General features: G+C 56.0%; 1 protein-coding gene across 10 annotated transcripts in view; it reads right to left on the bottom strand.

The window, feature by feature from the left end:
- MAP4 (microtubule associated protein 4) overlaps nt 1–23944 on the bottom strand; it is a 144049-nt gene that overhangs the window by 524 nt on the left and 119581 nt on the right. For 6 of the 10 annotated variants that reach the window (XM_061997089.1, XM_061997092.1, XM_061997090.1 and 3 more), the window contains 10 exons: nt 23682–23894; nt 21882–22059; nt 18325–18384; nt 17324–17646; nt 15087–15218; nt 13352–13444; nt 8354–8435; nt 6157–6269; nt 4163–4358; nt 3899–3982 (listed from right to left, as the gene is read on the bottom strand). In XM_061997089.1, the coding sequence (XP_061853073.1) occupies nt 3975–3982; nt 4163–4358; nt 6157–6269; nt 8354–8435; nt 13352–13444; nt 15087–15218; nt 17324–17646; nt 18325–18384; nt 21882–22059; nt 23682–23894 (1398 nt within the window). In that variant the 3' untranslated portion in view covers nt 3899–3974. The other 4 variants (XM_061997086.1, XM_061997087.1, XM_061997091.1 and 1 more) reach the window with 4 other exon arrangements.

Below are 23944 nucleotides of genomic sequence, written 5' to 3' on the forward strand. Positions count from 1 at the left end.
AAGCTGCAGGCAGTGCTGAGTGCAGGGACACACACACACACACACACACAGACACAAGCACGGGGTGCAGGACGGGAGTCTCGTGTCTGATCTCTTGCTCTAGACACCAGCTGGGGCCCAGCGAGACTCGCGGGAGGGACGGGGAAGGGCTGGGGCTGGATGTCAGGCCGTGGCGACCAAGGGGAGACATGAGAACGTTCCCTGCCGCTGGGCTGCCCCAGCCTGAGGCCTTTGGGGTGACAGCTCTGCCAAGCCCAGAGGCTGAGCCACTCGGCCTTCTGCAGGGGCTGGGCCGGTCCCTCCTTCCAGGGCAGGACACAGGGGCCCCTCTCGCCCCAGAGACATGGCTGACATCCAGCTCCTGCCGCCTTACGACACAGAGAGAGGCGGGTCCTACAGCCCCACTCACACCCACACCATGGGGACAACACCGAGGGTCAGCATAGAAAACTACATTCAGTTTGGGGCCGGGCCCCCGAGGGCCGGGGAGCCACGTGCTGGGGCCGGCTCCCGGCCGCCTGCTCCCGCACTCGCTGCCTTCAGTGTACTTGAACAGCAGAAAACCAGAAGCCCCAGAAGGCGTTTGCCACTGCTCCAGCAGCTCACCCCCCTCCAAAGCAACCCCCAGCAGGGTGCTGGCGGCGGGAGCAGGTCCCAGCCAGTGGGACCCAGCCCTCCCTTCTCCCCCCCATCCGCAGCCAGGACCCGCACGAGGCATCTCGGGACAGGAACAAGTACATTCAAGTTGCACCTAATTCACACCACAAGTCCCTGCTTTTTGATCTCCACCACAGCTCCTTCCCCTGCTCTGCCTGCTCAGGCAGCTGCAGCTTCTCCACAGCCCTCATTAAGGTCTCAGCACTAACCAGCTCACTCCCACCTCTCCAGAAAGGAAACTCAAAGCCATTTCCACCCCTCCTCCCAGGTCTCTTCCCAGACTAGCAATATGTACAGCCAGTTCCTTAACAGAACGTTACAAAAAGCCACATTAGAACTGTCCTAGAAGAAGAAGAAAAGCCAACCACACCGAGCTAGTGTCTCTGGATTTAGTTTGTCAGCTACAACACAGGCACGACGAGTGTTAGAGAAAGTGGCACAGAAGCACAGGCCAGCGGGTCTGAGCTCAGCTGAGCTGTGTGAGGGTCTGGGAAGGTTTGTGCTCGGCCAGAGACAGCCCAAATGCCACCCGAAAGCTGTGCCCGAGCCTGCTCAGCAGCCCCCGAGCGCGAAAGCCACGGGGCAGCAGGCGGCTCCCCGGCCCTGCTGGGCTCCTGCTGCTCTCCTCGCCTTTAGGGGGGTTTATTCTTTGTCATCTCAGAAGATAAAGTGCAACGTTGCCATTTGCCTCCCTGCCGCGGCACCTGAACCGAGCCCCGGACCTGCTGCCTCCCTGTGCCCCACAGCTCGGCCTCCACCTGCTCTGTCCCCAGCACAGGCTCCCCACCAGCTCCAGCCCGGGGGAAGCGGGGCTCAGGGCCCCCTCCTGCCCTAACCCCCAGCACACCCACACCAGCCTGGGGAAGCGGCACAGCCCTGCCTTCTGCTCTTCTGCTCTCAGTCCCTTCTCCTCCAGCCTTCCCTTCAAGTGTTAAACAACAAAAACAACCAAAGAACCAGAAAAAAACAACACCCCAAGATGGACAAGATCAAGCTGGTGTTTAGAATTTAGCAGTAAGAGAAAGAAGGAAGCGTCAGCCAAGGGGCAGTGATATATACCACGGGCAGCATGCAGGAGGGGAGGAGGGGAGGAGGGGAGGCAGCACCCTCCCGGGCCGGGACCAGCTGCAGGGGCTCAAGGATCACGGCACAGCTGGGGAAAGGAGGTTGGAAACCTCATCCCGGAGCTGGAGACAAGTGTCTGCCTCATATTTGGGGAAGGAGGGTGGAATTTCAGCCCCTGGGAGGGACAGTGGGAGATGGAGCAGGGAGGAGGAGGAGGAGGAGGAGGAGGAGGAGGAGGAGGAGGAGGAGGAGGAGGAAGAAGGAAGCAGTGGGTGTTACCTGGGGTATATATAACAGCCCCTTCCAGGTGCAAATCTGCATTGCTGATTTCAATTTGTATCCAGAGGACCAAAAGGAACAAATAAAAGCACTTATGAAACTAGCAGACGACCGTGATGCAAACTAGTACGTTTTAATGCCATTTTATTAGAAATCATGCAAACTTTAATATAAAAATACAAGTGCAATACCGAATGTTGTCCGTGTGTGAGTACAGAGCCCGGGGTGTCGTGCCAGTGCCGGCTCTCCCACTGCCAGTCCTCCCACCAGCATGAGAAGCCCGAGGCTTCCCTCCTCTGCCCCTGCTGAGCAGCCCCTCAGCACAGCCCCTCCGCACAGCCCCTCCGCACAGCCCCTCCGCAGGGCTGCTCCCGCCTCTCTAGGGGTGCTTTGCTTTGCTCTGAGTGAGTTCTGACGACCCAAGAACGCTTCTTTTTTATAGTTTTTTCCTTTTTTCTGGGTTTTTTTTGGACTCATTGACATTCCATCCCTTTAGTGTCATTTGCAACACGAATCGAGGAGCTCACACCTCCCCAGAGCCAGGTTCCAACGTCCTTCGCTGCTCAGAGCTGGGCGTTAGGAACCTCTTTCCCCTGCCCCGGCCACTCTGCCTCCCTCCCTCCCTCGGTCACGGGGAGAGGGGGCCCTGGCCCTCCCCTGCTCCCTCTGCTCAGCCCGAGGACGCCGCTCGCCGTCCCTCGGCCTCTCACACGCCGCGCTCCTGCGTCCGCCTCGCCGCCGTGCCTGCGTTAACCTGCAACCTCCTGCGTCCCCTCAACCACACACCCCAACCCCGGGGCTCTGGCCGTGCCAGTCAGTAACTAAACCAACCTCAACCGTCCCTGGGCGTCCCTGAGCCCCGCAGGAGCTGTTCCGAGCCCCGGTTCAAGCTCTGGTTGCAGCCAACACAGGCTTTGTCTGATCCGCTACGGCACCTTCTCCCTTTTAACACATCCCTGTCGCCTTTCGTCTCACACGTGGCTTTAATCCCGTCAAACATCGCTCCAGCGGCTTAAAACACTTAAAACCCCAAAAACAAACCCCAAAACAACTCCCCCCCACCCCCCAGCCCAGAAAACCAAACCCCAAACCAACCACAGAAGAGTTACAAGGGCTGGATATGTCAGTCAGAAGCCAGCACTGCAGCAGCGGGTAATGTCCCTACTCTCCTACGGTTAAAGGGAAAGGAGGGGAGAGGAGGAGGAAGACTCAGCGTGGGTCTGGAGCACGATAAATCATCAACACGGCCTCACGAAGGATAAAAGGTTTAAAGTCAACAGTTAAAACAGCCTAAACGTGTCTGTGTAAATATATATCATCATCATCATCATCATCAAACGGGGGGCAGGGCTGGAGCGGCGGCGGGAGGAGGAGGAGGAGAGGAGGGGAGGAGGAGGTTGGGGTTTGGAAAAGAAAGGTGGAAAGAAAGAAAGAAAGACAGAAAGACAGAAGGATGACAGCTTCTCCCTGTTAACCCCGGCCTGGCTTCAGGTCTGGCTTCAGCCCGGCCCGGCCCCACACGCCAGCCCAGCGCTCGCTCCGGTGCCCTCTGAGAGCAGGAGGAGGGGGAGAGGCCCTTCTGCAGCCCCTCAGGCTGGGGCTAGGGCCAGAGCAACCCCCGTCCCCCTGCCCCAGGCGCCCGTCCCCGTCCCATCTGAAGGCAGAGGGGGGTTAAGAGAGCCAAAGCTGTCAGCGGGGGCCACGAGCCTTGCTGGGGGAGCGCTGCGAGGGGAGCTGGCTGCGGCTGCGGCGCCGGGGCCGGGCTCTTGCCGCCGGTGTGCTACGGCAGGGAAAGTGCTGCTGGGAAGGTTGGGGGGGTTTGGAGACGCCGGTTCCCGCTCCGTGGTCCGTCCGAGCCTCGGCCTCCTCACGGAACGACGGCTCGTGAGAGTCAATCTGCAGCGACACAAGGGCGGGAGGAGGGGAGCAAGGGGAGAGAAAGGGGGATGGGAGACGATACCATAATGTCATCATTAGATGCCTGGAAGATAAAAGGCAATTTTCTGAGTTAACAAGAAAAAAAAGCCACCAAAGAGGCCAAACCCAACCCAAGGCCCAGGTGTGAGAGACACGGAGAGGAGCAGCCCCGGCCCGGCCGCTGTGGCGCCTCTCCCTGCCTGCCTCCCTCCCTGCCTCCCTCCCTGCAGCGACCGGCACTTACTTGTTTCTTGTATCTGGGTCTCGAAGCTCGGAAGCTCCCTCGGGTCGGCACCGCCCAGGGCGCTGGGCACGGCGGGCCCGATGCCGTTGTGCCGCGTGTCGCTGCCGGCCGGCGCCGCGGGCACCGCTCCGTCCCGAGGGGCTGGCGGGAGCTGCCCTGGCGCCACGCTGCCCTCGGCCTGGCACGGCACGGCGGGCTGCGGAGGACGGCAGCGAGCGGTCAGTACAAGATGGGGCTGGGGTCCCGGTTCCCTCTGCCCTCCCTCTGCCCCAGGCACACGCAGGGACAGGGGAGGGGGCTGGGGGTGGGAGGCGGCCCTGGGACGCAGCTGCTGGCACCAGAGACCTCGGCCCCGTTCCCTGCCTGTGTCCCACAGCTCCTCTGTGTCCCTGAGGGCAGGCTCTGGAGCTCAGCACCCTCCCCAGGCACAGGCCTGCAATGCCTGAGGGGCTCTGGAGCTCAGCACCCTCCCCAAGCACAGGCCTGCAATGCCTGAGGGGCTCTGGAGCTCAGCACCCTCCCCAGGCACAGGCCTGCAATGCCTGAGGGGCTCTGGAGTTCAGCACCCTCCCCAGGCACAGGCCTGCAATGCCTGAGGGGCTCTGGAGCTCAGCACCCTCCCCAGGCACAGGCCTGCAATGCCTGAGGGGCTCTGGAGCTCAGCACCCTCCCCAGGCACAGGCCTGCAATGCCTGAGGGGCTCTGGAGCTCAGCACCCTCCCCAGGCACAGGCCTGCAATGCCTGAGGGGCTCTGGAGTTCAGCACCCTCCCCAAGCACAGGCCTGCAATGCCTGAGAGCTGAGGGGCTCTGGAGCTCAGCACCCTCCCCAAGCACAGGTCTGCAATGCCTGGGGGCTGGGGGGCAGCTGAGGCAGCCCAGGGCACACTGGCAGGGACAAGGCCAGTGGGGGTTTGGGCAGGTCTCTGTGAAGCAGCTCAGGTAGGAGTGTCACAGGTACAGACTCTCTGCACCCATGAGGATGGGTGACAAATAAAGATCAGACTAATCCCGAGCAGGTGAGGCTTCAGAACGGCAGTGACAACCCCAGTTAGCAGCAAACAGCCCCAGAGTGGACGCTGCAGGGAGCTGGAACAGCCAGGCACTGCCACAGAGCCTCCTCCAACACAGCAGCAGCTTCTCTAGTGCCCTTCAGCTTTACACTGAGCCCCAGTTTGCTGCAGAGGAAGGGCTGAAGCTGGGGCAGGACTGGCACAGGACAGCCCTGACGTGTCCCCACAGATATCCTGGCAGCCCTCTCCTGCCTGGCTTGAGCAGGGGTGATGAGGCCCATGCTGAACACCCTGGTGAGTTCTGGTGCACGGTCAGGGCAGGGATTATTCTGCCACATTCACACGGTGTCTGACACAATGGCTCCAGCCAAGTGAGCTCTAAACCCCTCCCCAACACAACAGTGATGCTGGGACAACCAAGGGAGCTCGGTGCTGGGGAGGGGGCTCTTCTCCTCTGTCTGTCCTGCTGAGGACAAAGGCCAAGTCATATTTTAACAGTTCTGATGCCAGAGCACAGGGCTGTCTCTGCTGCCAGAGCTTCCACCCAACTCAGCAGCAGTGGGGCTCCCACAGAAGCGCTGGTGATGCAGGTAACCCCCTGCCTTGCTCCAGCCCACACGTCCCAGCACAGAGCCCCTCAGTCTCACCAGCTTCGCCAAGGGGGGAGAGGGCCACAGGCAGCCTCTCTGATGAGCTCAGAGCTGCCAGAGCAACCCCTGCTCTGGGGTTCTCAGGGGAAGGAGGCAGGTGGGCATTAGGAGTGAGCATCACCTCACTAGGAGCCCATTGTGGCAGCCACAGAGACAGCTCACAGCTCACTCCAGCTCATACTTACTGCTGGGCTGCACAACAGAGGCCACAGAAATCAGCAGAGATGGCTCTAAAGGCTGGGGGTGGAGAAGCTGCACTACACCAAGAGCAGGACAAGGAGCAGCAGGTGATTTGAACCCTCCCCTGAGGTGCCAGAGCTCGCTGCACCCACCTTCACGGTCCCTCCTGCTGGCGAGTGTCCCACGTTGTCCAGAGAACCCACTTTGGCCTGGGCCTTCTCCTTGAAGTTCAGCTTCTGGTTCTCGATTTTGACATCTCCTCCCCCTAGAGCAGGAGTGTGAAGAGTGTTGAATGCCTTCAGAACAGTCTCACCTGAGATCCAGCCCCCTCCCAGCCCCCACCAAGGAGCCAACGGGGACCCGATGGACTTTGGAGGAGGGACAGGACCCAGTAACACATTCAGTGTTTGTGTCTCTCTGCAGCCAAGGTTCAGTTTAAACATTTATCAGGTGAAAGCTGCTGATGTCTACAGGCCAGGCCCCAGGAGGCTGCACGGCCAAGCCCTGGAGGTGCCTCAGGTGAGGAGTCCCCATGGCTGGACAGCTGGGCTGGACGACATGCTCACACCAACCGCCTCAGCAGCTCTGCTGGTGGGTCTGTCCCTCTTGGCAGAGATGAGAAATGCCAGTTCCACCCCATCCCCTCGGTGTGATTCCAGCTGCCCACTCCCACCCAAGGCCCTGGCTGGGGTCCCTGCCAACTCAGCCCCTCTGCGTAGGCAGCGCTGCCGGGACACGTTCTGCTGCTCTCTGCCAGCTGCCTTCCTCTGCTCCTGCCTGTTCCCACTCCTCCTCTGTCCCTGGCAGTGCCTGGGCACACAGCTGCCAGGGGGGCAGCCAGGGAGAAGCCAGGCATGGGGGCTGGATGGACACCACGTTCAGGAGAACACACAGGTCAGAAAAACAAGGGCAGGTCTCTGGTGAGATTGCAGATTGCTCTGCAGCTCCTGAGACTGTACATGCAGCCCACAGTCACAGAGCCAGGGAATCACTTGGGGTGGAAAAAGCCCTTGAAGCTGCTGCAGTCCCAGCCCTCCCCTCACCCTGCCACAGCCACCACTGACCCACAGCCCTCAGCCCCATGGCTCTGGGATCCCTCCAGGGCTGGGCACTGCCCCAGCTCCCTGGGCAGCCTGGCACAGGGGCTGACACCCCTCTCAGGGAAACAGTTCTGCCTCAGCTCCAGCCTCAGCCTCCCCTGGGGCAACTCCAGCCCCTTTCCTCTTGCCCTGGCACTTGTAACCTGGGAGCAGAGACCAGCCTCTCCCTTGCCACAACCCCCAGCAGGTTCTGACATCATGAAACCCTCAGTCCTCGGTGCTTTGGAAGCTTTGCATGGCCCATGATGGAAGCCAACTGACTGAGCCTGACAAAACCAGTTAAAACATCTCACAATGGATAATTGTGGAGGGATTACTGTGCTTTAATCAGCCCTTGGACAAGAGCAGTTACTGTGCTCAGCTTGTTACGAGGGAGCCCTAGAGAGAGGGCAGGGTGTTGGGGGGCATTGGCCTGTGGTGCTCTGGGTGAAGGCTCAGCTGCTTTCAACCTGTCAGGCTGGCAGAAAGGGTGCAGGAACCTCCCAGGACCAGACAAAAACCACCTTGTAGCATCTGCTTTTGGCTTTGGTCTCTGAGTTTTGTCCCTCGGGCACGGATGTTTGGTTGCTGGGAGCCTTCCCCTGCAGGTGACTGTCCTCTCAGGAGAAGTCAGCAACCTGGCTGTACCTGGGCATGCTCAGAGGTACAGCTCTAACAACCTGCCAGCAGCCACAGCACCCTGAGCTGGAGATTTGCTCAGCTCCAGCTGAGGCTGGGCTGGTTGGGGCTTGGTGAATGCCACAGCAATTCACACAGAGCACTTGCTGTGCTCTCAGCAGGGAGCAAATAACTCCTGCACACTCAGCTCAGAGCATCTCATCTGAAGAGCCCAAAGTGGTTTGTGTAAGACAGGAGCTGCCACTGCTTCAAAAGACCTTTGTATCTGCTTTGAAGAACTGGAGGGAAGTTACTTTATCCTCCCATAGCCCCCAAGACCTCTGTGAGGATGGATAAAGCTTCCAGAGCGCTGCAACAGTCATGGCTAAGTATCCATAATTCATTTTCAAATAAGGAGACAAAAGAGCACTGAGTGAAAGCAGCAGCTTATCCCCACAGGCAAGATGAAACCCCCAGCTCCTCACCCCCTGCTCTGCTGACGAAACCACCAGGAACTGGCTCAAGACACTACTTCCAGAAACACTCTCTGAACTCCACAGACCCCTTCAACTGCTTCAGCTGCAACCCAGGACTGTGTTCAAACAACCTGCAGTATCCACAGACAAATCACGAGGAGATGGCAATATTGTACCTGGCTTATGCTTGATGTTTGCTTTAGAGCCACACTTCGAGGACACTTTGGAAAGGTCGACTTTCTTGTTCTGGATCTGCACCTGCAGAGGTAAAAAGAAACAGCTCAAGACAGAGAAGCGCTTCTTGTGAGTCTGGAGGCTGATGGGCCGTCCCAAACTTTGGGTCACCATTAACCTGCACCTCTAGTTTAGTTTCAGATCCATTTCCCAGCCACTGTGTGCCAAACCCTTCAGTCCTCTCAGGTGTTAAAGGCCTGAACCACCTCGAGATGGTTAATGTCAGCACAACTGAGACCAGATACAACTAACAGATGGGACAGTAACCAGAACCAGGAGTCTTGAGTTCGTGGCACAGCCATGGGATACAAAAGCACTGGGGAGAGGGGCCACAAACAGCCAGTCCCATTGCCATGTTGCCCAGACTGCTTCTGGCCAGCACTGCCTCAGCCTCTGAAGGCCCAGACCACGGTCTGGGCAGCTGCAGACAGTCACTAGGACAGATGTCATCTCACAGAGTCACAGAGAGGCTGGGGCTGCAAGGGTCCCGCAGAGCTGCCCCAGCCCAGCCCCTGCTCCAGCAGCTTCCCCTGGCTCAGGGGGCACAGGAACGTGTCCAGGCGGGTTGGAAACCTCCTGAGAAGGAGCCTCCACACCCTCCCTGGGCAGCCTGGGCCAGGCTCCCTCACCTCAGCACCAGAGGAGCTTCTCCTCCTGTGGCAGTGGAGGAACAGACCTCACCTGCCCTGTCCCTGGGCTGGGGACACCGGTGCCACTGCTCTGCTCACGGGGCTGCTCCAGCCAGGACACGGGCACAGCTCAGCACGTTCACCCCCAGACCCCTCCTGCTTCTCCTTTGGGAAGAGCCCTCAGCTGAGAGTCACTTCTTGGTAGGAAGGACCCTTCCCCCTCTCTTTGGTTCAGGGGCCACACAACAGCACAGGCTGAGCTTCCCCAGCGCCACAAAGCCCTGGGGGGTGCCTGGGACGCAGCGGCTTGGGACGGGCTGGACTCACAGCGGGGATCGGGGCAAAGCCCTGGCGCACATTTCAGGCACCCCCAGAGCCGCCCTGTCCTGCGGGGGGTGGCAGCCCAAACCGGCGGCAGCCCGAACCCCGGCGGGTTTCAATCAGGTCCGCCTGCCCGTTGCCGCCCCACGCAGCAGCCGCCGCAGGCTTCAACAGGGTCCGACCCCGCCTCCAACCGCCCCTTCCCCCACCAGCGCCGCCCCCAGACCCGCCGCAACCGCCCGGCCGAGGCGGCTTCACCCCCGGGCTCCTGAACCGCTGATACCAGCCCCCAAAGCCCGGCACCGAGCTCCCGCAGGCACAGAGCAGAGCTGCTCCTTTGCCCGAGCACAGCTGAGGAAACGGCTGGAGAATGCCCGGAGAGGGGAAGGGTTCAAATCCCCCTCTAGGGAGGGCTTCGAATCCCCAGCTGGTGCTTTGGGTGAGGGGTCCAGTCCCCGATTTGCTCAGGGGTCCGTGTTCCCCATCGGGTTGTTCAGGTGAGAGATAAACCACAACCTCTCACAGCTGCGGCCAGGGCACGTTCGATGGACCTGAAGGGACAACAGACTCGAGGCTTCACCAATAAGGAGGCGGCAAAGGGGCTGGAGCACCAATCCGAGCTTGGCAAAACCAGGCTGCGCAGCAAAGGGGCTGCAACGGCCCGGCACAACTTCCAGCACCAACTCCTGGAGTCCCAGCCCCGACCCAGCACTGCCACGGCCACCGCTGACCCTGGCCGGGCGGCAGCCCGAACCCCGGTGGGTTTCAGTCAGGTCACCCACCTGCACAGAAGGTCCTGCTAGAGATCATCTCACAGAGAACACCAGAGTCCTGCTGAGTGTGACATGAATTCATTCCCCAAAAGCTTACTGAGAGCTCCCATGGACAGTTTGCCACCCGTCTCTCTCAGGGAGCACAGATCCTCCCAGTACTTGTGAGGAGGGACGAGCCAACGGCCTGATGTCTTGCTGCCACAGCAGCTTTTCTAAGGAGTAACTACACTTCTTTGCCAGGGTGTATTTTAGCCCACCGCCGTTGCTACCAGCTGGGGCAGACATTCCCAGTCACAGCTCCTCATCGTTTCACCTGCAGATCCAAACCAGCAGCGTGATGCATGATTTCTGCCATGGCTTGGCGTGAGCTTGCAGTGAGACACACGTTTAAAGGCCTGAGTTTGCATTTACAGAGCCAAATGCTCAGAGTCTGGTGCCAGAAAGAAACTTTAGACCTGAAAGGCTGACCCAGAGGCTCAGATGGGAAGTGGGGCCCTCACCTCTATCCCTGACCATTGCCCAGCCGAGCAGGTCAGGCCAAAGGGCAGAGAAACACACGTACAGTCCTGATCACCTTGCTCAGTCTTCACCGTGTACACCACCTGCAGGCTGGAAAATCCACCTGTTCCCTTTTGCTTTCTTTAAAGGAGAGGGGGAAAACACTGAAGCACAGCAGAAGCTTCTATCAGAAAAACCTGTTTGTGTCTGGATATCTCTGGTAAATGTAACCTGAGCAGGAACAGGACCCACTGCTTTTGGACAGGTCTGCTTGGGCATCTGGCAGGGGAGAAGAAATCATCTCTGTGTTTAGAAGACAAAACGGGTACCCAAACAGAGTGTACCAGCAGGAGCCACTTCACATGGGGAAGATGTCCATCACCTCTCCCAGAGCAACCTTAAAGCTGCAGCAATTTGCCACAAACCACAGCTCTTGTCCACAGGATTCCTAAAAGCTCCTAAGTGATGCCACAGACCAGAGCAAGGGACTTTCCAGACATTCCCATCAGCAGCAAGGTTCAGGAATTAAACAGGGAGAAGTCATCCATCAGGAGTGATCATCCTAATTGTCTGAACGAGAAAACATCTCAGAGGAGGACACTAACGGTCTGCTCACACTGGCACTGCCTGTGCTGGGTTTGGGGATGTTGGATGGATGACAACGACTGCCTGACGCTGATCTGGGGGCATCTGCAACCTGGAAACAAGCAGCACTTCATTCTCTGTTCTCAAAGCAAAAAGACTGAAGTAGTTGAGCGAGGAGGAAGGCTGCAATGGGAAAAGGAGAGCATGGAAGGAGAGAAAGAGCAGCAGGCACACACCTGCGTGCCAGAGCTGGGAATGTCCCCAGGGCAGGACAGTGCAGAGAAAAAGACAGGTTGGATGACTCATAAGTGAAGCAAGAAAAATCTCTCCCGTGTGTAAACCACATTTCTGCTGGCCTCAAAAATACAGCAAAGTAGGTGTGAGACTTGTTCCCCACTGAAAGGCTCCACGAGGGACGAGTGGCAGCACCAAGGGGGTGACAAACCCAGGGGAACGGTGCAGCAGCGACAGCCAACGTGCAGAGCTCCAGAAGGATTACAAGGGCAGCACACTGGCACAGTGGTCTCCACGTCAGCTTTCATTCACGGTGCAGGGAATGCTCCCACGTGGGCAGTTCTGCAGGAAGCTCCACACACACACACACTCCTACAGACACTGGGACAGTCAGGGGAATACCAGTGCTGAGAGCTCGAGCTCAGCCAAGGGAACACTCCCTGTGTGACACCAACATCTGCCTCTTCCCAGCTTGGCAACCAACCTGTGGGGACCATGGCTGTTAGGAGCCCAGATTTGGTTGCTTCTTGCAGAGACTGAAGGGAGAATTGGTCATGTAGAGTAATGAATCACAGAATCATTCTGGTTGGCAAAGCCCTTGAAGCTGCTGCAGTCCCAGCCCTGCCCTCACCCTGCCCAGCCCAGCACTGACCCACAGCCCCACAGCTCCACAGCTTTGGGATCCCTCCAGGGCTGGGCACTCCCCCAGCTCCCTGGGCAGCCTGGCACAGGGCTGACACCCCTCTCAGGGAAACAGTTCTGCCTCAGCTCCAGCCTCAGCCTCCCCTGGGGCAACTCCAGCCCCTTTTCACTTGTCCTGTCATTCATTCTGTCATTAATTACTGGAGAGAAGAGTCCAAACCCCAGCTCACCACAACCTCCTGGCTGTCTCCCCTCAGCCTCCTCTTCTCCAGACTAAACACCCCCAGGGCCCTCAGTCCTTCCTCAGACTTGTCCTCTACACCTTTCACCAGCTTTGTTGCCCGTGTCTGGACACACAACATTCAGCCAGCAAGAGAAGGAGACACATCTCCCAAGAAGAGTGGCCACAGCGGTTTGCCCCATAGGCAGGTCCCACATTGCATCTGTATGTGCTGAACCAGCCACCAAACAGATCCCACCGACTGCACAGCACCAGACCCTGAGGATGTGCACCCCTAGTACGAGCAGCCTCACAGGGATTTGTTCAAGTGGCACAGATCTGTCCAGGAGGACACGAGCCTGCCAAACTGCAGTCGTGCCTCCAACAGCTCACCCGGGTTTGTCCTCAGAGCCTTTCAGGAGCCAGCACTCCAAACCAAGCACAAGGATGTGACGAGCTTAGCCTTTCGTTCTCATGAGCTCAGCTCCTGGTGCCACAGATACCCACAGCCTTTGCATTTAGAATTTAATCTCAGCTCAAGGATTAATCCCCAGAGTCTTTCCCTCCTCCTCCTTTGAAGCCTTCTTGTTTCACAAGGGGCAAATTGATCCCACTCAGGCTCGCTCCGTTAGCCAGTGCAGAGACACAGGCCCTTCCAGGCTACAGCTCATTCCATCTGAAAGCTCAGACATCTGAAACAGGTCAGAGGGCTGTGGAGGTGCCTGTGCTGACTGCAGGGGGAACCTGCTGTGAGGTGACTCCTGAGACCAGCCACGTGCACATCCTACGCTTGGTCACAGACATTATGTGCAAGAAACAGGTCAGGTGTGTTTGTAGCAGCATGAAACAAACCACAGACATCCAAGCCAGCATCCCAGGGGGGGAAAATGTAATAATCCTCCAGCCTGTGTTACCTCCAGAAGCCCTGAAACTGCCACATCTTTCTGCCTGAAACAGCATTCTTAAGAGTGACATATAAAAACATGGCACAAGAGAAGGAGTTAGTAGAAAGACAGCTTGCCCACAGCCCATACTTACATTCCCACCTCCAGGGACATGCTTAATATTGTCCTTGGAACCACACTTGGACTGAACATGGCTGTAGTTCGCTTTTTTGGAGACTATCTGGACCTGGAACGTTACAGAATGGAAAACAACACAAGGGAAGAGGACTGGTTAGAGTTGTCATACGGCAGGCTGCAGCGGCCGCTCGAACACGGCGGGTAAACAAGGACTCGTGTTAAAATCAATCAACCTGAGTGTCCAAAGCAACTGAGGAGGAGAGGAGGAAACCAAAAAGTGAAGGAAACAAAGAGGCAGGACAGACAGTGTTAGTGTGAGAGCAGAAGCGCTGGCGGGAAGCCCCCTGCCCCGCATCACCCCCTGCCAGCACAGCCAGCCTCCTCTCTGCCCCTGTGAAGCTCCCCAGGAGTTCTCTGGGGAGAGCCTCTCCAGAGCAGGGAGAGACAGCTCTGCTGCCTCCTTTCCCCCCCAGATCTGAGCCATGAGGCCACCACTCCCAACACGGCCACGAGCTGCTCCCTGTCTGCACTCGCCTGCACGAGCTCCAGTCCTGGGCAGGTCAAAACCTCTGGGCAGTGAAGCCCAGCCTGAGAAACAGCTGTCCCGTTGAAGGCTGTCAACCTCCCGTTAAAATCTGTCAGAAGAACCTGATGGGAATTGAATTGTCTCTCTTTTAAACTCAAATGACTTGGACTTTTGTCTGTCTTCTAAACTCAAATGACTTGGACTTGTGTTTCTCCTTTAAACTAAAAGGACTCTTCCAAAGTGCAGCAGGAGCAGGCTACGTGAGCTTCTCCTCACCAAGGCAGCAGCAGAGTCAGAGGAACGGGCTGGTGTTTACAAGGGTTAGTCAGGACACGTGCTCAGTCTGGGAGCTGTTAAATACAGCAGGAAACCTGGCAGAAGCTGTACCCTGCTTTCTGCACAGAGGTGGTCAATTTGAAGCACAAAAGGAATCACCAGAGTGTTCTCACTTTTAGCAGGTTCCCAAAAGCTCCTCAGCCAGCTCAGAAAGACTGGATTCAGTGCAACAGCAGCTCTGACGACGTCCTCACGCCCTGGCAGCGTGTTGTGGTTCACTGACTTCCCTAGAGCTACAAACCCCCCATTCCCCAACAGGCTCTGCCTGGTGAGAGCTGGCTCAGAGCAGCACTCTCACTGCACACCCACTCGTGGAGGAACCAGAATCACACAGTCACTCAGGTCGGAAAAGACCCTGAGGATCCTCGAGTCCAACCACTGACCCCACAGTGCCAGGCTCATCACTAAGGCACTGAACAGCAGGGCACAGGGGCTGCGACCCAGCCAGCAGCGGGCACCTGATGCGTGGAGTTAAGGAGCTTTGGTACGAGTGGGTGGGGAGTATTGCAGCAGAGACACTTCATCCTTAACACTCTGCAATCTCAAAACAAGCAGCGCTGAGCTAAAGCTCTTCCCAGTCACAGGCCAGAACTTAAGGGAAACCTCAAGGTAAAGCTTATCTGCACAAACAGGTGAAAGTGGAGGAGTCTGCTCCGTTTACACGTCATTTACATGCACAGCAGGCACAGAAAAGACAGCTGGGAGTGACCTCTGAGCCGAGCCTAACCCAGGACATCTCGGGTTTACCGACAAAGAACCGGACAAGGGTCTGTGTGAGGAACAGTGACACCGACAGGAGAGAGCAGAAGAGCTGAAGAGGAGGGAAAGTGACCCCAAATGGAAACGTTTTCCTTCATCTCCCACAGAGAAAAGTCTGAAACAAACTCACTTTCCCATTGGGCTGTTTGGGGACACCCTCTTTTGATACGGTTGTGTTAGCAGTAGCCGCTGTGGACACCGCATTGGGTTCAGACTTTCGGGCAGCAGCAGCGGCTGATTCTGGCTTTTTCTCTATTTTCCCCTAGATGGAGACAAATGGATGGATGATTTCAACCAGCAACAGCACCAGCGTGGGCAGGGCAGCAGGGGAACACAGAGCTATCCACAGAAACCCCGTGGAGCAGGTGACCCAGGAGGACGCTGTTAGTACTCGGGCAAAACCTCACCCTGCGCCCAGGAATGCCGAGAGGAGCGGGCTGGAGGGGAAGCATCACCCAGGCACAGCATGAAACGGGCTCCCTGGGCTCACAGAGCAATCACCAGGTTCTCCAGTTCTGAAAAAAGCCCTCAGGGGCCCTTTCCTCATCACTTCCCCCAAGGGTCACACTGGCAGGTCTCCAGGACACGGCAACAACCCAACAGCAGCACAGGAGCGTCTCCTTCACGTGGGAGACACCACACAGGTCTCAGAGGCCAACACACCCACTGGCTCTTTGCCTCTGAGCTCCAGGAGCTCAGCTGGACACACACACGCTGTGCTTCCCTTTTGGACCTCACACCCCTTGATTTGGTTCATGTTTTGAGATCAGCAGCTGATTTCCAGTTGTGACTCCTCAAATGCCAGCGGTCCCAGCTGACCCAGGAAAGCAGAGGATGGAAAGTGACAGCCCTCACAAAAAGATGAAGCAGCTCCCTGAGAACACCCGTCCTGCTGCTAACCCAGAGCCAGGCCAGTGCAGCAGCACCTGCAAATGTTCAATGTGCAAACCCCGTATTTCACTAAACTCCCAGCAACAGAACTGCCAACAGAGCCCCCAGCACTCCTACAGCACCCTCAGCTTCTCAGACATCTCAGTGTAAGACAGACCATGAGAAGGACAAATGTCTTATAAAGCACAACTGTGAGGATTTAACAGCCCTGTGAAAGAGCTGGGGAAACAGAAGACAGCCCCAGGTACACATCAGCTCCCTCGGAGTGACACAATAACCCTGCAAGTGAAGAAGCTCTGCAGCCCTCAGAACTGCAGCACAGTGTGAAGAAACACAACCACCTTCTGTGTCCTTTTTGGGCAGATGGCTGAAGGCTTTCTGAACCCCCATCTGGCTTCAGGCTACGAGAGACACTGTAGGAAAGGGTCACCCCTCCTGCTTGCCTCAAGCTTCACAGCAGACTTGGCCTGTCATTCCAGAAACTCTGGCCTCTAGACCTAGAAGCTCTGATATTGGAACTCTGAAGGATCAATCCATGCTGTATCGATGCTGTCTGTGACATGCAACACCACAGCCCGAGAATGCCCTTGGACTTTAACGTGCCTGAGAGGAGACTGAGGCTCCCAGCACGGAACGTGCTCTGCTGGCACCAGGTTGCAGTTGTGCGCAGAGCGAGTCGCTACCACAGACCCGCAGCAAAGCTAAGGGGGCCACTTTGTTCCACCTTGTGGGAATTAAAGCTCTCTGGCTACAGACAAGCTGCTGCCACAGCAGGTCAGGGCAGGACGGGTGTATCGCTTATGCAACACCCAATCAAGCTTTTATGCTTATGCATCTCCACAGAATTATCCCAGCCCCCAGAAGAGGGCTCCAGGTAGATCCCTAAACCTTCCACAGGGAAAGTGGAACTGAAGCTCAGTGCTGACTGAGAGCCTCAGGCTGTGCCTATGCACTCATTCCCTACTCTTCATTCAACACTACCACCTTCTTCTCTCCTGACCACCAGAGGTTGTCCCAAGGTGTGTAAGACCCACGTTGCTGCTGGCAGCCTGAGCAGAGTCCCTGTTCCTAGACCTGGGAGAGGTGCTGTGGAATACGCTCCTGAATCCAGACCTGCTGCACCATTCCACCTTCTGCACCGTTCAGCAGGCTCAGTTCCTCTGAGCAAAGGTTTGGAAGGTACACACGGTTTTGAGCTTTCACCAATGTGGCCACACGACAGAAAGCCAGAACAACGAGAGTTTTGAGCTCCTGCACGTAGGCGAAAGGCCACGAAAGCTCTTCAGGTGGATTCCTTCTGCTCACTGCTGTCACCGCACTGTCACCGCCTTGTGCATCAACCAAGGACCCAGAGAGCTCTGCAGAGCACAGCTGAGGAGAGCAGCGAGCACACAGCCACCAGAACCAGCCACCAGCACCCCCGAGAGCGTCGGGGCTCCTGCTCGGAAGCGCGGCCGCGGGCTGGGAGCGACTCACCTTCCCTCCGCCCGGCTGGTGTTTGATGTTATCCGTTGACCCGATTTTGGAACGGACGTTTTTCAGGTCGGGAGCCGAGACGCTGCTGGCGGGACGAGGCGGCTTGGGAACGCTGCTGGCTTTAGCTGCAGCCTTGGCCGGCGGCTTCTTGGCGTCGGCCGTCGCGCCGGAGCTGGCGGCGGGTTTGGTGGCAGCAGCTTTGGGTTTGGGCCGGCCGGGGGCTGCTCCGGGTAAGGGAGGTGCGCTGGAGGCCGTGGTGGAAGGCGTGCTGGCACTGCTCTTCACCGCACTCCCCGCAGCACTCTTGGGGCGGCTCAGGTCTGCTGCAAGGAGCACAGCCGTCGTCAGAGGGCAGGGAGAAAGAGACGGGTCAGGGGCCACTCACACCAACTGCCTCGGTGTCCCGAGCACGTGCAGTGCTGCAGAGGGTTGGTGTGGGCAGGGTGTGGTGCCGGGGGGCTGCTTTAAACCAAGAGCTGCTGGGAGCCTCCCCTGTGTGTGCCAGGGCCAGGGGCCTCCGAGCTGGCCCCGCTGCCGCCCCAGGCCCAGCCCAGCGGCCACGGAGGGAACGTCTCCCCACGCCGCAGCGGGTGGGTGCCCGAGGGAGGCCGTGAGCCCGGGGGAAGCCCCATGGCCCGGCCCCTGCGCTGCTGGGGGGGAGCAGGGACAGAGCCGGGCAGGAGGAGGGCTGGGGGCGCTGCTCCGGGCCTCAGCTTGTGTTTCTCACGGCCCTGCTCTGCTCTGAGTGTTCATTCACAAACCAGAGCGCTGCTCCCCAGGCTGAGCCTGTTGTGCCCAGCAGCTGCTGAGTGATCTCCCTGCCCTTGTCTCCACTCACCAGCCCTTTGCTGTGTTTCCCTCTCCAGCTGAGGAGGGGCAGTGACACAACGACTTGGTGGGCAGCTGGCAGCCAGCCAGGGTTAAACCAGCACCTGGCCTGCTTAATAAACACAGCCTCCATCAGGGAGGACTTGATTTAGATGGGAATTGAGCCAGCTTACCTGATGGTGACTTTGCAGAGGTCTTCTTGGCATCCGTGGGCTTTGCATCAGTCTTGATTGCTGCCCAACAGAAAGCACACCAGTCAGTGTTCAGGTTGGGGGCCAGTTTGCAGAGATGAGGAGCCCAGGATCCTAGCACACCTTCCCTGGGCTGTCAGGGGCTCTCCACAGCTCCACACATACCGCTGCTCCTCTTCCCCAAAGTCCCCATTCCTGACACGCTGCATGCTCCTCACAGCAAAACCCACTCATCTTCTCCAGCAAAAGGATCAACTCATCTAAAGGATCTCTGGAGGTCCCTTCCAGTCCCTGCCACTCTGATTCTGTGGCCATCACTCGACGACGCAACACACCCACAGCATGGTTCACATTGGCTTCCTTAAACAGCGTTCTGACAGCTCTCACTGGTGGTTTTAACCCCACCCCAGGTTCATTTCCTAAGAAGCCCAAACACAGCTCCTTTCTTTGCTCAGCAGCAGGAGCAAACCCACGTTTGCACATCTATAACCTTGGTCTCATTGCTGCATCAGCTCCAGCCCATGCTCCTGCACAGACATTACTGCACGCATTTTGGTCCCTATTACAACTGTATAAACCCCCAGATCGATCACTAAACTGAACTGTGCCTTTGGGCAAACACCAACGATCGTGACCTGGTTCTGTTCCACACAGACAGAGGACAGGCTAGACCAGAAATGCATCTGTACTTGTCAAAGCAGAATAAAACCATCCTCAGAGCTGACCACGGGAAGACCCCAGAGTGACAAATACAAACAGAACCTGATTCTAAAGGGCTGTTGGATATGGAATTCCAACCTGTTTTACTATCAGTGAATAAACAACTTTGGCTAAAACCTGCCTGCTTTCAATAGCCAAGGGAATGCAGCACCACAGACAACACGTGGGAATAAAATCTAAGGTGGAAATGAGGAACCCCCACTCCTTGTAACGCTTCGTGTCCACGAACAGCCCCAGATTTTCAGAGGAAACCCGAGCTGTTTGTAGGTTACTCAGGGGGATTTATGGAATAGCAAGTGGAAGAGGTGGGTAACTCCAGTCCAGGTTAGCCTGGCTCACTCCATCCCGACTTTGCTGAAAGCATTCCACTAGCTACCACAGATAAGATACTGGCTAACGAGATGCAACACGCTCGGATGATTTAATAGGGCCTAAAGGCCAGATACATAATTAACGCTGAACCCTTCAATAAAGGTCCTGCCAAACTAACCTCACCTCATTCCTTGGGACCACAGCTTTAATTGGGACAGCTCTATGGACAGAACAGAGTTCCAGAGCAAGGCCAGAGGACTAAAAGTTTACTGTTGTACATACAAAGATGTTATTTCTGCTCGTGTCAGTGGGGAGCCAAATGCTGGGACTCTTCTGTCTGTGTTGTTAGCACGGACGTTGAAAGCCTGGAGAACGACAGAGCTACTGGGGAGATGGTCTGGAATGACAGCCCAAGAATGTGGTCTGTTCTCTGACCCGAGAGAGGTGCTCTTGTACAGACACACAGCTCGTTGTCACAGGGAGGGCAACAACTTCAACCAAATCAGGAGTACTTTACAAATCATAATAACTGTTTAAAAAGTCAAGCACCACTAACCCCTGGCTCTCATTTAGCAGAGGAAGGGACTGACCTGTGACACCTGAAGAAGTGAAACCATGTAATTTCCAAACGAGCTACTACACGGAGCTTTTCAAACAGCAGAAATGACCCAACACCCCAGTAACCCTCAAGGAAGCCAGTGTCCACCTTTTGACACACGAAAAGCAAGAGCTGATGTCCTTCTGAAACACCACCTTTAGCCAGAAGGTTGTTACCTGGCTCAACCCCAGGTCACGAGAAACTAAGTGGTGACCAGAGGTGTCCATCACCTGCATCTATGGATCTAGCAGAGGCTGCAGGTGCTCCACCTACCCTCCACTGTTAGTGTCCAGCTCACTCGCCTTCCCCTCCAGCCCCCCTCACACTTGCATTCTCCTCTTCCAAAACAGGACTCCTTTCTTTCACCATCCATGTCTCCTCTGGGAATTTCACCAAAGAAAAGCTGTGACTCCTGCTGGAGCTTCTCCAGCTGACCTCATCTCTCCTCGCCCACCCGGTTCTCCCTGTGCCTTGGCAATGTCCCACCACCCTCGCTGCTGCAGAAGCCTCTTCCTCTGCACATCTTGCCACTTGGAACAACCTCCCTGCAGCTCTGCATCACTGACTCCATCTCCTCAAATGTCATCAGAAAATGCCTCTTTGTTTGTGTCTCAGTTTTGGAAGGAGAAATTAACTGACCTCATTATAACGTATGAAGCACCCTGGGCTACGGTTTGCACCGAGGACCACACAGAATGAGCTGTGCAAGGATGGCCACAGGACCAGTTAAGATCCACAGCTCTTGGGAAGTGCAACACTCTCTCTGCACTCGATTCATTACATTTTCCCCTAGAGCAGGGAGTGTAGATCCAGTGTCACACATTTCAGCCCAGTTAGGACACTTTCCTTTGGGAAAGGCAGGTTATGAACCCTGCTCTGGGACTCTCAGAACAAAGCAGCCAACACGTGTTGTTAGCTTTACATGACTGTTGGCAAATTGTGCAATGAGGTCTAGTCATCTGAATAGACTTGAAAAAGAAGAAACCTGATGTTAAATCTCCTGAGCTCCATGAAAATGAGCGAAAGCAGTGTTTTCAGGGTGCTAATATGCTGCTCGTGTCTCCTGCTGACTGGGCTGAACTCATGGGAAGTTCCCTTTTTGGCAACGGATGGTAGGGGCAGGATACAGTTATTCTGATGAAGCTGATGTGATTTCAACTCCAAATTCTTCCTGCACTAGTGAAAAGCCTCCACTTCTGTTCAACCTTCTTTGAGTGCTTTAAGAGATCTGCTTTTCCCAAGTTTTGAATTGGTTTTAGTCTTTATTCCAACTGTTACTATGGCAAAACACTGAGGTAATAACAACCTTTTTCTTAAATCAAGCATGTTCAGAAGTTGTATTAACCCTGAATCACATAGAGCTGGTCCAAGCTGGCCTTGAAGGTCATTGAGATTTGTCTTTGAGAGCGGAGAGAGAGAAAAGTCTGACCTATGGTCCCTGTGCCTTGGCACGGGATCTCGTCTCGTGTTGCATTACAAGGGCTGAGATTTCAGCCCGCACAGAGCATCAAGCCTGCTCCTGACTGACAGGCAGGCCAGTTTATGCCTGCTTCTGTTGGAAAAGATCTTTAAGATCCTCGAGTCCAACCCTTTCCCTCAGCACCCCTCCGCCCCACGGCTTTGGGATCCCTGCAGGGCTGGGGACAGGGGCTGACATCCCTTTCAGTGAAGAAGCACAGGTTAACAGCAGCTATGGCTTCTCACAAATAGTTGCATTGCAATGTTTGAGGCTTTATTTTACTTCTTTTGAAAGCTTTTTTAGCAGGAGCCCAACTCCAGTCAACTGATGGGGCCAGAGGATGACCTGCAGGCACCGTCAGCGCACTGGCAGAGCCGAGACCCAAGGGTGCTACTCAAACTTGCAGCTGGTTACAGAGAGAGCTGTGAAGAAAACCAGGAGAAGACTCACAGGTTGGCCTCTTGGGTGGAGAAGTGGCAGTGTTTTTGGGAGGAGCAGCTGGGGTGACCGGGGACGCGGCCGTTGTCCTGGGAGCAGTCGGGGTGCTCCTGGCAGCAGCTCGGGGAGTGGCACAGGAGGGAGGCTTCGAGAGAGAGCTCCGCTTCTCCGTGGCCTTTGTGTCTGCAACCTGGAAATGAAGGGGCTGCATCAGAGACAGCACTTCCCTGACGGCAGAAGCCGCTGCCGCTCTTCAGACACGAGTTACAAACACTCTGAGGCAGATGGAAAAGCAGCATCGGGGCGCGCAGAGGCGAGCGGCTCCGTTCAGGGCAGGGCACGGGGCACAGACCCTGCTGAACGACAGGACTCATCCAGGTCTCTTTCAGCATTCATGTGGGGAAGCCACTGACAGAGGTTTCTAAACTAAACAGAAAGCATCAGTCCCTGAGCAATGCTTCTGGGAGAGACTGCTGTCTTTCCTGGGCAGAAATGCTTCCTAAGCCCAGAAAGCACTTGCTCAGTGTGTAAAAATAAGGTGTTCACTCTGGGAAAACTACTGCATGCCTGTCCCTGCTGAGTGCCTTGCTTGTAAACTGGCTGATCTCTTCACTATTACAATACTGAGTTAACCTCTGGAGACAAGTGAGATGAGACTTTGATGTCATCAAAAAGGGATCCAGAATCATGCAAAGCCAAGCTGAGGACACTGGCTCACAAAGCCCAGGTTTATGTGGTGCTTGCTATCTTCATCACGTTTAAAAGACACTCAAATGCAGTTATTTAAGCTTAAACATCCAGTTTCATAGAATCACAGAATGATGGGGCTTGGAAGGGACCTTTAGAGATCATCTGGTCCAACCCCCCCTGCAGAAGCAGGTCCCACCTGGATCAGGCCACACAGGAACGTGTCCAGGCATTTAAACATCACCAGAAAGCTTTTGAAACAGCTTTTAACATTCCCCTTCAGATGTGAACCCTTCTGCTCTGTAACATCACAAGCTCGTGGGGGGAAGCTGCCAGGGTGCTGAAGCTCAGCATCACACGTGGACACCTGACTTCTGCTTTAAGAGGCAACGCTAAGAACTGCCCACGAATCCCCTCTTATCATATGGAGAATCACAGATCTCCAGTACTTGCTAAGTGGGTGACCAGGGATCTTTGTGCAGTTTTTATACAGGGCAAACACTGTCAAAAGACAGAGGGAAACACTCAAGTGTCCAGACTGATTGCTTTCCCCTTGATATGAGCGCTGAAGCGCTCCGTTCAGTTCTACCACGCTCTTGGCTACATTTAACGCTTATCCCTGTTTTTGTGATGTTTAAAACCCCCCTCCTTTAGTAACAGGGAGAAACAAAGAATTCTCTTGTGTGCTTCATGACAGTCACCAGGCAAATCGTAGTGATGCAGTGAGGTTTAACTGTCTCCTCTGTGATGGCACAATTAACACTTGGGAGCTGATGCTCTCAGTGGGTTAATGGAAGCTGACAGTAATCACACAATGGTAGTGGTTGGAAGGGACCTTTAGAGATCATCCAGTCCAACTCCCCCTGCCAAAGCAGGTCCCACCTGGATCAGGTCACACAGGAACGTGTCCAGGTGGGTTTTGAACACCTCCAGAGAAGGAGCCTCCAGCCCCTCCCTGGGCAGCTTGTTCCAGTGCAACTGTGCAGCTCTCACAAGGCAGCGAATCGCATCCCTGATCTTATCCTGCCGTGGTTAGCACCAGCATGATGGTTTGACTCTTGGGTAAGACGGGTGGTTAACAGGTAAGTTCTGGGAGCTCCCACACAAAAGCAAGCAGTTTCTTACCTTTGGTTTAGTCTCTTTTGGAGTTAGGGTGGAGGGACGTGTAGTACTGGTGGCTGGGCGTTTAGTGCTGGTGGCTGAAGTAGGACCTGCAGTAGGGCTGGTGGGTTTTTTGTTTGGGCCAGGCGTGGCAGAGGCTGGCCTCCTGGGGCTGGTGGTGGCCAGGGGCCTGGCTTTCGTTGCTGCAGGCTTTGCAGATGATGTGGATGCAGCAGGCTTTATGTTTTTATCAGAAAAAGCAAATTCCAGTATAAAAATGATAATAA

Source organism: Colius striatus, chromosome 5, assembly GCF_028858725.1.
Source record: "Colius striatus isolate bColStr4 chromosome 5, bColStr4.1.hap1, whole genome shotgun sequence".
NCBI classification, from domain to species: Eukaryota; Metazoa; Chordata; class Aves; order Coliiformes; family Coliidae; genus Colius; species Colius striatus.